General features: G+C 63.1%; 1 protein-coding gene and 1 long non-coding RNA gene across 6 annotated transcripts; one reads left to right on the top strand and one right to left on the bottom strand.

Annotated features, from left to right (window-relative positions):
- Positions 1–504: 504 nt before the first annotated feature.
- Positions 505–8,708, bottom strand: SLC37A2 (solute carrier family 37 member 2). 4 transcript variants are annotated; one of them, XM_064524378.1, is made up of 20 exons: positions 8,520–8,708; positions 6,393–6,474; positions 6,211–6,289; positions 5,971–6,049; positions 5,715–5,850; positions 4,389–4,465; positions 4,135–4,301; positions 3,891–3,928; positions 3,532–3,672; positions 3,211–3,301; positions 3,053–3,115; positions 2,612–2,697; positions 2,298–2,346; positions 2,019–2,092; positions 1,845–1,923; positions 1,655–1,752; positions 1,471–1,535; positions 1,266–1,314; positions 948–980; positions 555–655 (listed from the first exon to the last, which is right to left on the bottom strand). In XM_064524378.1, exons 1-18 carry the CDS (start codon positions 8,576–8,578, stop codon positions 1,272–1,274), a joined length of 1,506 nt encoding a protein of 501 aa, XP_064380448.1. In that variant the 5' UTR covers positions 8,579–8,708; the 3' UTR covers positions 555–655; positions 948–980; positions 1,266–1,271. The 4 variants fall into 4 exon arrangements, with proteins under 4 accessions (XP_064380449.1, XP_064380448.1, XP_064380451.1 ...); XM_064524381.1 differs by lacking the exon at positions 3,053–3,115; XM_064524380.1 differs by lacking the exon at positions 1,266–1,314 and having other exon boundaries at positions 575–655.
- LOC112993703 (uncharacterized) lies at positions 4,463–7,323 on the top strand. Of its 2 annotated transcripts, none has more exons than XR_010392527.1 (4): positions 4,463–4,671; positions 5,676–5,813; positions 6,430–6,613; positions 6,911–7,323. It is a non-coding gene; the product is annotated as an uncharacterized LOC112993703 (long non-coding RNA). The 2 variants fall into 2 exon arrangements; XR_010392528.1 differs by having other exon boundaries at positions 4,463–4,707.
- Positions 8,709–11,921: the final 3,213 nt, after the last annotated feature.

Raw genomic sequence — 11,921 nt, 5'->3', positions numbered from 1 at the left:
CTCCCCTTCCTATGGCAAAATGTTGGATTTGGGGCTGATGCCAGAGCCTAGGACGTGGTAACCCCCCTTCCCCCCCCCACACACACACACATCTGGCTGCACATCTGGCCGGTCATAACCTCGTGGCGCCCCGGGAGAGCTCGCGGGGACGAGCCGGGCGCTTGCAGCGGGGCCCGGCTAATTAGCGGGAACGGATGGTAGGAAAAGGAGGAAAAAAAGCCCCAAAACGCCGCTTTTTCCAGCAGGGCTGGTTGTTTTGGAGAAAACAGCCAAATTGGGACTCAACAACAAGCCCAAATTCAGCGAGTGGCACCGTAAGCAGCTCCCCTCCGGCCCCGTCTCCCAAAAATCCCCGGCACAGCGCGAGCTCCCACTTTGCCGGCACGACCTGCCCGCGGGAAGAGGTGAGAGCGGCGGCGCAGCCCGAGCACTTTTTTTTTTTTTTTTTCTTTTTTAATATGAAAAAATAAAATAAAATAAAGGACGGCGGCCAGGACTGAGCCCGGAAAAAGGGGGCTCCTCGCCGCTTCTCGTCGCCGCATCTGCCCCGACCGCGGCGGGACGGGGGCCGCTCCGGCGTCCGCTCCCGGTGGATCGCCGCCCTCCGGCTCCTCGTGGCTGAGAGGCAGCGGGGGGACGTCAAAACTCGGCGAACCTGCGGGAAGAAGAGCGAGCGGCTGAGGCCGGCGGCGCTCCGAGGACGACGGCCGGAGAACGGGAAGCGCCACGGGTGGCCCAGCACCACGAGAAGCCGCTGTCTGTGATCCCAAAAAGCCCCGCTGGGATATCGCAATATTGCCGGGAATGGGAGCCGCAATTCCCGCAGCCCGGGAACGCCACGCCGGGGACGGCAAAGCCCGGAGCATCTTCCCGTGCCGAACCAGAGCGGACACCAGCGGCTCCCTCCACCGGCAGCCGGAGCAAGAGCAGAGCGGCGCCCAACTTACCGTAGCGCAAGGCCCGGAAAACTGCTCTTTTACCTGCAAAAATCGAGATACGACGGACCGAACGTTGGGGAGGGTTATCAGCTCCCCCCGGCGCGGCGATTCGGGAAGAGATTCGATTTGATTTTCGGGCTCGTTTGTAATCAAGCTCATTAGCGCCGGCCGGCCAAGGAGGCCGGAGCGTCAATCAACAGGTCGCTACGCCGGCGTCTGGATTTTTTTTTTTCTCGGCCCGTTTCCTTGTGGTTTGATTTTTTTTTTTTTTCTTTTTTTTTTTTTTAGGGGGAAAAGCCGGCGCGGGAAGAGGCCGGCGGTACTCACGCCGGGCTACTTGCCAGCCAGCGCCGACTCGGTTAGCTGCACGCTAGAGCTACAACGAGAGGGACGGCGGCGGCGGGCTCAGCCCCCCGAAAGCGCCCGGCACCGGCCTTTCCCCGGCTCAGGATGCGGCCGAGCGGCGACGCCGCGGAGAGGACCCGGCTTCCCGCGCCGGCGCTGCCTCCATCCCGCGCTGCCTCGCACCTACCCTCTCTTCCTCGCCACGCAGCCGCGCCAGCCCCGGACCTCCTTGACCATCAGGCGGGAGAGCAGCTGGGGAGGAAGAGGAGGGAGAACGCTTTGCCATCGCGCGGAGCCCGTAGCCGCCGAGCGTCTCTTGGGGCTCAGGAAGGAGGAGAAGCAGGATTCGGCCCGCCGCCGCAGGGACCCACCAAGCAAGCCAAGACGTCGGCGGTTATCAGCATGTAGAAGACGTTGTTCCAGCCCGTGGGCGAGATGAGGCCGGCCAGCAGCGGCCCCAGCGCGGCGCCTGCGCGAGGACGGAGCGGGACGGGCGTCAGGACGCGCCGGATCCCTCCGTCCGGCGCGGGAAAAACGCGCCGCCCGTTCCCGCGCCGTTACCTATAGACCCCGTGCCGTCGATGATGGCTGCGACGGTGGAGAGCGCCTTGGCGTTGCCCTTGAGGCTCTCGTGCGTTCCCTTGCGGAGAGGAGGGAAAAGCGGAAAAGGCGTCTGGGGGGGGTGACGAAGAGCCGGGGCGCGCGCCCGCCCTCCCGGCCGCCCGCCGCGCTTACCAGATCGGCCGAAACCGCCGTGGTGATGAGGGTGTAGGGCCCGTTGACCAGCCCGCCGCACACGATCAGCATGGCTGCGAGGGGGGCGAGAAGGCGGCAAGGCGTCGCGGAGGGGGTCGCATCCCGCAAACGCCTCCGCCGCCCCCGTTTCCCTCGGAAAGGTGGGAAAACCACACCGCGCTCGCCCGGCGCCGCTTCCCCGCATCCCGCCGGCTCTCGTGGGAACGGAGCCGGGACGGAGAGGGAAAACCCAGGCGGCCGCCGCGGGAAGCTCCTCACCGATCGACGTGCCGATGCTGTCCTGGCCGATGTGGTTGTACAGGAAGAGCTGGGAGGGAGACAGGGATTGGGGAAAAGCAGCACGGATTGGGGAAAAGCAGCACGGATTGGGGAAAAGCAGCTCAGATTGGGGGAAAGCGGCACAGATTAAACCAGTTATAACCATCCCATTTTTTACCCCCCCTCCACGGTCGCGTTCAAGCTCATGGGAAATTATCGTTATTATTTTATTATTAATTATTATTATTTGTTTTTATTTTTAGGGAGGGGAAAAAAGCGCCAGCGGAGCGAGCCGGCGCCCGCGGGACACCCACCATGGGAGCGGCGATGACCAGCATGACGCAGCACGTGACGGCCCGGCCGCCGGCGTAGTCGGAGACGAGGCCAGCGATGATGCCGCCTGCGGAGAGCAACGGCAGCGGCCGTCGGGCGCGCGTCCCCCACCACGGCGGGCGCGCCCGGGGGCCTACGAGGTGTTCGCCGGCCGAAACAAGCGGCCTTTCCCTTCGGAAGGGGAAGAAACACCCCGAAAACCCCCAAACCCTCATAGCAGAGGGGAGAGCTTTGATTTCCCCGCTGCCTGCTTTCCCTTCTGGATGGTTTCCGCAAATCCCCCCCGCGCTCCGCTCTCCTCCGCCTTCGGAAAATACCCGCTTCGGCGGAGAAAAGCGAGAGCCCGGCCGAGAAAGCCCGGCAGGAAGGGCCCTTTCCCGCCCACGGCGCCCCGGGGAAGGAGCCGCGCGCCGGCGACGAACCAAAAATGCCGCCGACGTCGAAGAGGGTCGACAGGTTGCCCGCCTGCTTGGCGCCGAAATGAGCTGCCGGGGAGAAGGGCGGAGGGGTGAGGAGCCGCGGCGCCAGCGGAGAGCGGGGGGACCGGCCGCGGCGGTGCCACCGCCTCCCCGAAACTCACCCACGTTGGCGATGTAGAGGGGCAGCCAGTAGAGGAAGGTGTAGCTCACCATCTTGGCGAAGAGCAGGGAGAGGGAAAACTCCACGACGCCCTAGGAGGCCAGGAGAAGACATCGGGAGGTGGACAACCTCGGTCCCCATCACCGTCACCATCTCCAGGTGGTTTTGAGCCCCTTTCTCAACCACCCCGCCTTGCCGGCGGCTTTCCAACTGGGATACGGAGGGCGGCGGATGCCGGAGGAGCTTGGTGACCCATCAGGAGGTGATGGTGGTGCACCTCGGACCCGGAGCAGCATCCCACCGGCCCAACGCGGCAACTCACAGGTATCCGGAGCGCCCTGAGGAAGCTGATGGCTTTGGGCTCCTCCGTACTCTCCGAGCGGTCCAGGCTGGTGCGGCTGGAGGTGCTCAGCGGCCCGTCGTCGGGCGTCCCCGCTTCGGCTTCTTTCTCCTTGGCTGCCGTCTGAAACGAGACGGTTGGGCTGCCGTTTCCGGATGGGGAAGAGATGGCGGGACACAGCGAGCATCCCCCCACGCGACCTGCAGGCCGCTGAGTTCCCCGTAAACCTCCCGCTCACGCTGAAGCACTTAAAGCTCAGCCGATACGTCGGAAAAAACCTATTTTCCCAAATCCACGGGGTTCTTTTTTTTGCTGCCTGGGCCGGTTTGGAGCTGACTTACGTGGTGCAGAGGCGGGCTGCAGCCAACGTCCTCGGGATCTGCAAGGAGAGAGGCCGCCCGGTGAGTGCTCGCCCCTAAATCCTCTCCCGGCCATGGGGAGAAACGCGGGGCCGGGAACGGCCGGCGCCGGGCTGCGTCGCCGGTTTTTCCCGGCGGCCAAACGCCCCGGGAAGAACCCCAAAAGGTTTCCCAGGGGGTTTCCCAGCAGCATCCGCGCGGATGTATCCTTTCGGCCGCCACTCACGCTCCACGAGGAAGAAGAAGCAGACGACCCCCATGGCGGCGATGATGGCGCCGGGCACGATGAAGGAGAGGCCCCAGGCGGACGTGACCCACACGCCGGCGATGAGCGAGCCCAGGATGTTGCCCACGGAGGTGTGCGAGTTCCAGACGCCCATGATGAGCCCTCGCCTGGCGGCAGGGCCGGGCGGCGCGCGTGAGAGCCGGCTCCGTCGGGAGCGGGCCGCCGGCCCCCGCCGCGTGCCGAGGCGCACTCACTTGCCCTTGCCGAACCAGTTCCCCATGCACGTCACCACGGCCGGCCAGCCCGTCGTCTGCGCCAAACCGCTGAAGATCTGCCGAGGAAAGAGAGGGGAAACCGGGAAAAAAAAAAGAGCGGCGTCACGCGGCGCCGGCTCAGCATTTCTTCTGCGGTATCGCAGAAGCCGAGTGATTTCGTTCTGCCCCCGTTCACCCCAAACCGGACGGACCCGGCGCAAAACACTCGGATTTGGGGCTTTCCCAAATCGCCAAGGAGGTGCCGGCGCTGCGGATCTGCCAGGTGCCCCGGAGCGAATCGCAGAGGGCAGGTTGCCAGGTTGGGATGGTTCCCGCGGCTGATATTCCCGCAGCCGATGTTCCCGCAGGCCATATTCCCGCAGCCCATATTCCCGTGGCTGATGTTCCCGCAGCCCGTATTCCCGCAGCCCATATTCCCATGGATGATGTTCCTGCAGCCTGTGTTCCTGCAGCCCATATTCCCGCAGCCTGTATTCCCGCAGCCAATGTTCCCGCGGGCCATATTCCCACAGCTGATATTCCCGCAGCCCGTATTCCCACAGGCCGTATTCCTGCAGCCCCTATTCCTACAGCTGATGTTTCTGCAGCCCGTATTCCCGCAGCCCATATTCCCATGGGCTATATTCCCGCAGTCTGTATTCCTGCGGCCCATATTCCCGCAGCCCGTATTCCCATGGGCCATATTCCCGCAGCCCGTACTCCCGCAGCCCGTATTCCCACAGGCCATATTCCCAGGGGCCCCACATTCCTATAGGCTGTATTCCCACAGCTGATGTTCCCGCGGCCCGTATTCCCGCGGCCCGTATTCCCGTGCCCAGCGTTCCTGCAGCCCATATTCCTGTGGCCCATATTCCCGCGGGCTGTATTCCTGCGGCCCATATTCCCGTGGCCCACATTCCCATGGGCGGATGCCGGCGTTTCCGGCTGTTGCCAAACGGGCCGCGCTGCCCCGGCTCAACCAGGCGGCTGCGATTAAGGACGAGGCGGTTTCGGCGCCCACGCGAAATCCGCCCGGATCTGGGGCGGTGGGAGGAGCCGCCCGGCGCCTCCCGCTCGGAAACTGGGCCACCGGCCGAGGGCTTCGGATGCGCTCGGCGCCGGTTTCGCCGCCGTCATCCGCCCAGCCCGAGGCGCCCGACCCGCTTCAGAGCTGCCAACTCATCACACGAGTGAATCCCGCAGCGACGAGGCCGGGAAACGCCAGTTCTTTGCTCAACGGGTTTTTTTCCGGATAAAACTGACGGATTTGGGTTTTTTTCCCCCCAGGGCGACTCTTCCCAGCGGTAATTTTGGAGCCGGGCTCACCTGCATGATGATGAAGTACCAGAGCGCGTGGATGTCCCAGAAGTAGCCGAGGCCGAAGAGCGCCGAGAAGAGCCCGCTCAGCAGCATCCCCACGGACAGGTAGTACCGCAGCGGCAGCCGCTCGCTGAAAATCCCGCTGCGAGCCCAAAGGAAGGGAAAAACTTAAAAAAAAACCAAGGAAAACCGGATTTCCCGGGCCTCGGAGGCGCGCGAAGCCGGAGATGGGGGAAAAAAGGGCCGGAGCGAGGCAGCGCACCTGAAGAACATCGCGATGGTGTAAGCCACCAGGAAGGCGTTATCCAGGGCGCCGAAAAGCTCCTTGTAGTTATCCTGGTCTGCGAGACGTTAAAAAAAAGGCTAACGCGCCACGGCTCCGCGGGGAAACGGCGCCGGGATCCGGCCGGATGGCGCTGCCCTTCGGCCCGGCATGCCAACGCGGGGCGTTTCGTGTTGAAAACCCCCGGGGGGGGGGTTTTTTTGGAGGGGGGGGCCTTACCGAAAGGCGCCCAGCTGCAGCCGGCGGTGTCGTTGGAGCGCTCGGAGCCGGCGGCCGAGCAGTTGAGGTGCAGCTGGCTCTGCGGAGAGAGCGGAGGGGGCCGCGTCGGCGCCGGGGGGGGGACCGCGGCGGGGGGGCTGCACCGCCCTGCCCGGATTTTCGGGCGTCATCCCGGCCGCTACCTTGACGATGCTGATGGATTTGCGCGACATGTGGTAGGTCGTGTAGCACAGGAAGGTGAGCAGCAGCATCAGGCCCCGGTAGCTGCGGACGAGAGGCGTCGGGAGAACCGGGAACGGAGCCAACCGGAGCGCTCGCGGACCCCGCCGGGGCCGAACCTCGACGCCGAGCTCCAAACACGCCCGAAAAACCTCCCTGCGACCGGCATCGCGGAGCGATTCAGGTGGGAAACCCGTTGTCTCGGCACCGAGCGTGGGAAAAGCCCGGCTATCCCGATTCCCGCGGCGCTCGGGAGCCGCCGCCCTGGCCGGGGCAATGCCCGGGCGGGATTTGCACCGTTTTCACCTCAAACACACCCAATTTTCGCACCTTTTAAGGCAGAGAATAATCAAGCCCCGATCCGGCAGCAAGAAGGGTTGGGCTGTTTGGTTTTTTTTTTTCTTTATAAGCACAAAAAAAAACGCGCCTCGCTCGCGGCGTTTCTAGCTCAAGCCGCCCCGCGGTTTCGCTTCGCCTGCAGAAAAGCGCCCGCAAAAATCGGAGAGGCTCGGCGAAAAGAGCGGAGCCGGGATTGACCCGGCGCCGAGAAATCACGCTTTCCCATCGCCCTAAAAATTAAAGAAAAAAGGAGAAATCACGGCCGGTCGCCGCCGCGGAGGATGGGAGTGAGTAAGGGGCGCGGGAAACGGGGCCGGCCGAAAAAAAAGGGGATTGGGGAAGGTTGAGTCAAGGAGCGGACGGAAAGATTGACGGCGGGACGGAAAGAGGAAGCCGGCGGCTGCCTCAGCGCCGAGTCGTTTGGCAACGGTGTCGCGTGAGGACGAGCTCTGAAAACCGGCGGCTTAAAAAAGATATATATATGCACTTAAAAGAAAAAAATTGAGGCGGGTTTGTCACCTCGCAGAACGGGATGCCCCGAGCTGCGGGAGCGGGGCCAGATCCAGGGCCACGTCGCACGGCCGGGCGTCCCCGAGCCGGTGGCACCGGCCCCGGTGGCCTCAGCGCCTGGCTGGGCGCCAGCGTCCCCGGTGGCCCCAGGTCCCCGGTGGCCCCAGGTCCCTGGTGGCCCCAGGCCTGGGACCGATGTCCCCAGGCCCAGTGCTGGTGTCCCCCAGTCCTGGGACCAATGTCCCCAGGCCCAGTGCTGGTGTCCCCCAGTCCCCGCGCCAGTGTCCCCTGGTCCAGCGCTGGTGTCCCCAAGCCTGGTGCCAGTGTCCCCAGCCCCTGGACTGTGTCCCCTGGTCCAACACCAGTCCCAGACTGATACCCGTGTCCCCACTCCCAGTACCAGTATCCCCAGCGCCTGGACTGTGTCCCCTGGTCCAACATCAGTCCCAGACTGATACGGGTGTCCCTGCTCCCAGTATCAGTGTCCCCAGCCCCTGGGCTGTGTCCCCTGGTCCAATACCAGTCCCAGACTGGGACCAGTGTCCCCACCCCCAGTACTGGTGTCCCCTGGTCCAGCACCAGTCCCAGGCCAGTACCGGTGTCCCTAGCCCCTGGGCTGTGTCCCCTGGTCCAATACCAGTCCCAGTCTGGTATTGGTGTCCCTGCTCCCAGTACCGGTGTCCCCAACCCCTGGACTGTGTCCCCTGGTCCAATACCAGTCCCAGGCTGGTACTGGTGTCCCCAGCGCCTGGACTGTGTCCCCCAGTCCAATACCAGTCCCAAGCCAGTACTGGTGTCCCCTAGTCCAACACCGGTCCCAGGCCGGTACTGGTGTCCCCACTCCCAGTACCGGTGTCCCCTGGTCCAACACCAGTCCCAGACTGGTATTGGTGTCCCTGCTCCCAGTACCAGTGTCCCCAACCCCTGGACTGTGTCCCCTGGTCCGACACCAGTCCCAGACTGGTACCAGTGTCCCCACTCCCAGTGCCGGTGTCCCCTGGTCCGACACCAGTCCCAGACTGGTACCAGTGTCCCCACTCCCAGCACTGGTGTCCCCTGGTCCGACACCAGTCCCAAACTGGTACCAGTGTCCCCACTCCCAGCACTGGTGTCCCCTGGTCCGACACCAGTCCCAGGCCGGTACCAGTGTCCCCACTCCCAGTGCCGGTGTCCCCTGGCCGCTGTCCCCAGGCCCCGTCCCGGTGCCCCCCGCCGTCCCCGGCCCCCCCGGCCCCGCTCACCGGCTGTCGCGGGGCACCGCGCGGAGCAGGCGGATGCCGGGGGCGAGAGCGGCCCTCATGGCCGGACCGGGACCGGGACCAGGACCGGGACCAGGACCGGGACCGCACGGGACGGGACGGGGCGGCCCGGAGCCGCCGCCGCCGCTTAAATGCCCCGCGGGGCCGCGCCGCCCCGGCGCCCGGCTCGGTCCCGCCCCGCTCGGCCCCGCCCCGGCCGCGCTCCCGGCCCCGGCCCGACCCCCGCTGCCCTACGGAGAAACCCCTGCCCCATATCCAGACCCCCCCCCCCGAGCCGCTGCCCCCTATACAGCCCCCGCCCCCTATACGGACCCCCTTGTAATATAGACACCCCCCATACGGCCCCTACCCCCTATACGGACCCCCTTGTAATATAGACCCCCTATACAGCCCCCACCCCCTATACAGGCCCCCTTGTAATATAGAACCCCCCATACAGCCCCCACCCCCTATACAGACCCCCTTGTAATACAGACCCCCCCATACAGCCCCCACCCCCTATACAGACCCCCTTGTAATATAGGCCCCCTATACAGCCCCTGCCCCCTATACAGGCCCCCTTGTAACATAGAACCCCCCATACAGCCCCCACCCCCTATACGGACCCTCTTGTAATATAGACACCCCCCATACAGCCCCCACCCCCTATACGGACTCCCTTGTAATATAGGGCCCCCCATACGGCCCCTACCCCCTATACAGCCCCCACCCCATATACAGACCCCCTTGTAATATAGACCCCCCTATACAGCCCCCGCCCCCTATACAGACCTCCTTATAATTCAGACCCCTTATACAGCCCCCACCCCCTATACAGACCCCCTTGTAATATAGGCCCCCTATACAGCCCCTGCCCCCTATACAGGCCCCCTTGTAATATAGAACCCCCCATACAGCCCCCACCCCCCCTATACGGACCCTCTTGTAATATAGACCCCCCCCATACGGCCCCCACCCCCTATACAGACCCCCTTGTAATACAGAGCCCCCCATACAGCCCCCACCCCCTATACAGCCCCCACCCCATATACAGACCCCCTTGTAATATAGACCCCCCCATACAGCTCCTGCCCCCTGTACAGACCTCCTTATAATTCAGACCCCTTATACAGCCCCCACCCCCTGTACAGACCCCCTTGTAATATAGGTGCCCTATACAGACCCCCTTGTAATATAGGCCCCCATACAGCCCCCGCCCCCTATACGGACCCCCTTGTAATATAGACACCCCCCCATACAGCCCCCACCCCCTATACAGACCCCCTTGTAATATAGAACCCCCTATACAGCCCCCACCCCCTATACGGACCCCCTTGTAATATAGACCCCCCCATACAGCCCCCGCCCCCTATACAGACCTCCTTATAATTCAGACCCCTTATACAGCCCCCACCCCCTGTACAGACCCCCTTGTAATATAGAGCCCCCCATACAGCCCCCACCCCCTATACAGCCCCCACCCCATATACAGACCCCCTTGTAATATAGAACCCCCCATACAGCTCCTGCCCCCTATACAGACCTCCTTATAATTCAGACCCCTTATACAGTCCCCACCCCCTGTACAGACCCCCTTGTAATATAGGCCCCCTATACAGCCCCTGCCTCCTATACAGGCCCCCTTGTAATATAGAACCCCCCATACAGCCCCCGCCCCCTATACAGACCCCCTTGTAATATAGAGCCCCCTATACAGCCCCTGCCCCCTATACAGGCCCCCTTGTAATATAGAACCCCCCATACAGCCCCTGCCCCCTATACAGCCCCCACCTGATATACAGACCCCCTTGTAATATAGACCCCCCCATACAGCCCCCACCCCCTATACAGACCCCCTTGTAATAGATCCCCTATACAGTCCCCACTCCTATACAGACCCCCTTGTAATATAGGCCCCCTATACAGCCCCCGTCCCCTATACAGACCTCCTTATAATTCAGACCCCTTATACAGCCCCCACGCCCTATACAGACCCCCTTGTAATATAGAGCCCCCCTAACAGCCCCATCCCCATATATGGCCCCCCCAGCCTTATTCCTATAGACAGTCCCTTCGCCATATACAGCCCCCACCCTCAGCCCTATCTACAGCATCCACTTGCAGGCCCTGCCCCATATAGAGCCCTAGCCCCCTATAGAGCCCCTTGCCCACTTACAGCCCGCCCGAGCAGCACCCCTGCCCCCTATAGAGACCCTGCCCACACCCAGCCCCATCCTTCTCTACAGCCCCTGCCCCCTATACAGACCCTATATATCCCCCCCCCCAAGGACCTGCACCAGAGGTGGGGCACCCCCAAAGCTCACGTTGCCCCTCGCTCCGGGCCCAAAACCGGGCTGGAAAACCCCAAAACGAAGCCGCGCGGGGGCCCAGGGGGGACGGGCCGGAGCCGGCGCCGCAGCCCGGCGGCAGAAAAAGCTCAAATCAGCTAAAAATCGGGTGCGAAAATAACGAGAACCGAGTAAAAGAGCCCGGATTCCCCGCAGCAGCATGGAGCTGGGCTCCCCCCAGCCCTGCTGCAAATTTTCAGCTCCGTGTTTTAAAAACTGGGGGGTTTTTTGCTTTTTTTTCCTGGTTTTTGGCCCTCCAAACGGTGCCGGCGGCTATTTTAAGCCAAAAGGGAAATAAAGGCGCAAGGGGGGAAGCGAACGGCTCACTGGCACCTGACCGCCGGGTGCAGGGGGGAGAGGCACAAGAAAAAGCTTTCCGGGTGGTTTTATCCCAAAAGCACTTTGGAGAGGTGGAAAGGGGAGTCAGAGAGGGAGAAAAAAAGGCAAAAAAAAGGCAAAAAAAAAAAAAAAAAGGACTTTTTTTTTCTATTTTTTGCTGGATCCGTTCCCGGAGCCGAGCGCTGTTGGCATCTGGGAGCTGGAGGAGAGAAGGGGCCCAAGGGCTGCGGCCGTCGGCGCAGAGCAAAGCCCGCGGCCGTCCTGGCTGTCGCTTTGCAAAGCCGGAGCCTTTTTTCCTAGGGAGAAAAACAAAACAAAAAAAAAGCCAAAGTTGTGGTATTTAGAGGTGTTTTTCTCGGCCTGATCCTGCCGAGCAAAACCAGCCTGCCCGGATCTACGCCGCGAAACAGGGTCGCGAGAAATGCGGAGCCGGGAAGGGCCCAAGGGATCGCCTGGGCCCCAAACCTTTCAGTTCAGCTTCGCTTTCATGCGGCAAACCCCGCTCCCGGGGAAGGCGAGATTTGGAGCCCCGCGAGCAGCTCCCGTCCCTTTTTTTTCCCCGGAGAAAAAGGGATCCAGCAGCTCCGGGGAGCTGGATACGGGGGCTCGAGGCGGCACTGAGCCACGGCACCGGCTCCCCCCGCTCCGGTGGCGGAAGCGAGGAGGAGGAGGGTGATAAAACCCCACGAAGGCACCTCCGCCCATGGGAAAAAAGGGA

The sequence above is a fragment of the Dromaius novaehollandiae genome, chromosome 21 (assembly GCF_036370855.1).
Source record: "Dromaius novaehollandiae isolate bDroNov1 chromosome 21, bDroNov1.hap1, whole genome shotgun sequence".
NCBI lineage: Eukaryota > Metazoa > Chordata > Aves > Casuariiformes > Dromaiidae > Dromaius > Dromaius novaehollandiae.
Note: the sequence above shows the minus strand (reverse complement) of the source record. Positions and strands in the feature narration are given on the sequence as shown.

Bases quoted from the DNA above. Each gene is read 5' to 3' on its own strand.
- SLC37A2 (XM_064524378.1), bottom strand. From the start codon at position 8,578: ATGAGGGCCGCTCTCGCCCCCGGCATCCGCCTGCTCCGCGCGGTGCCC. The intron at 4,466-5,714 runs GTGAGCCCGGCT...TTTCCTCGGCAG, and splicing joins GGTACTTCATCATCATGCAG to ATCTTCAGCGGTTTGGCGCA. The intron at 1,536-1,654 runs GTGGGTCCCTGC...CTTCCTCCCCAG, and splicing joins CCGACGTCTTGGCTTGCTTG to CTGCTCTCCCGCCTGATGGT.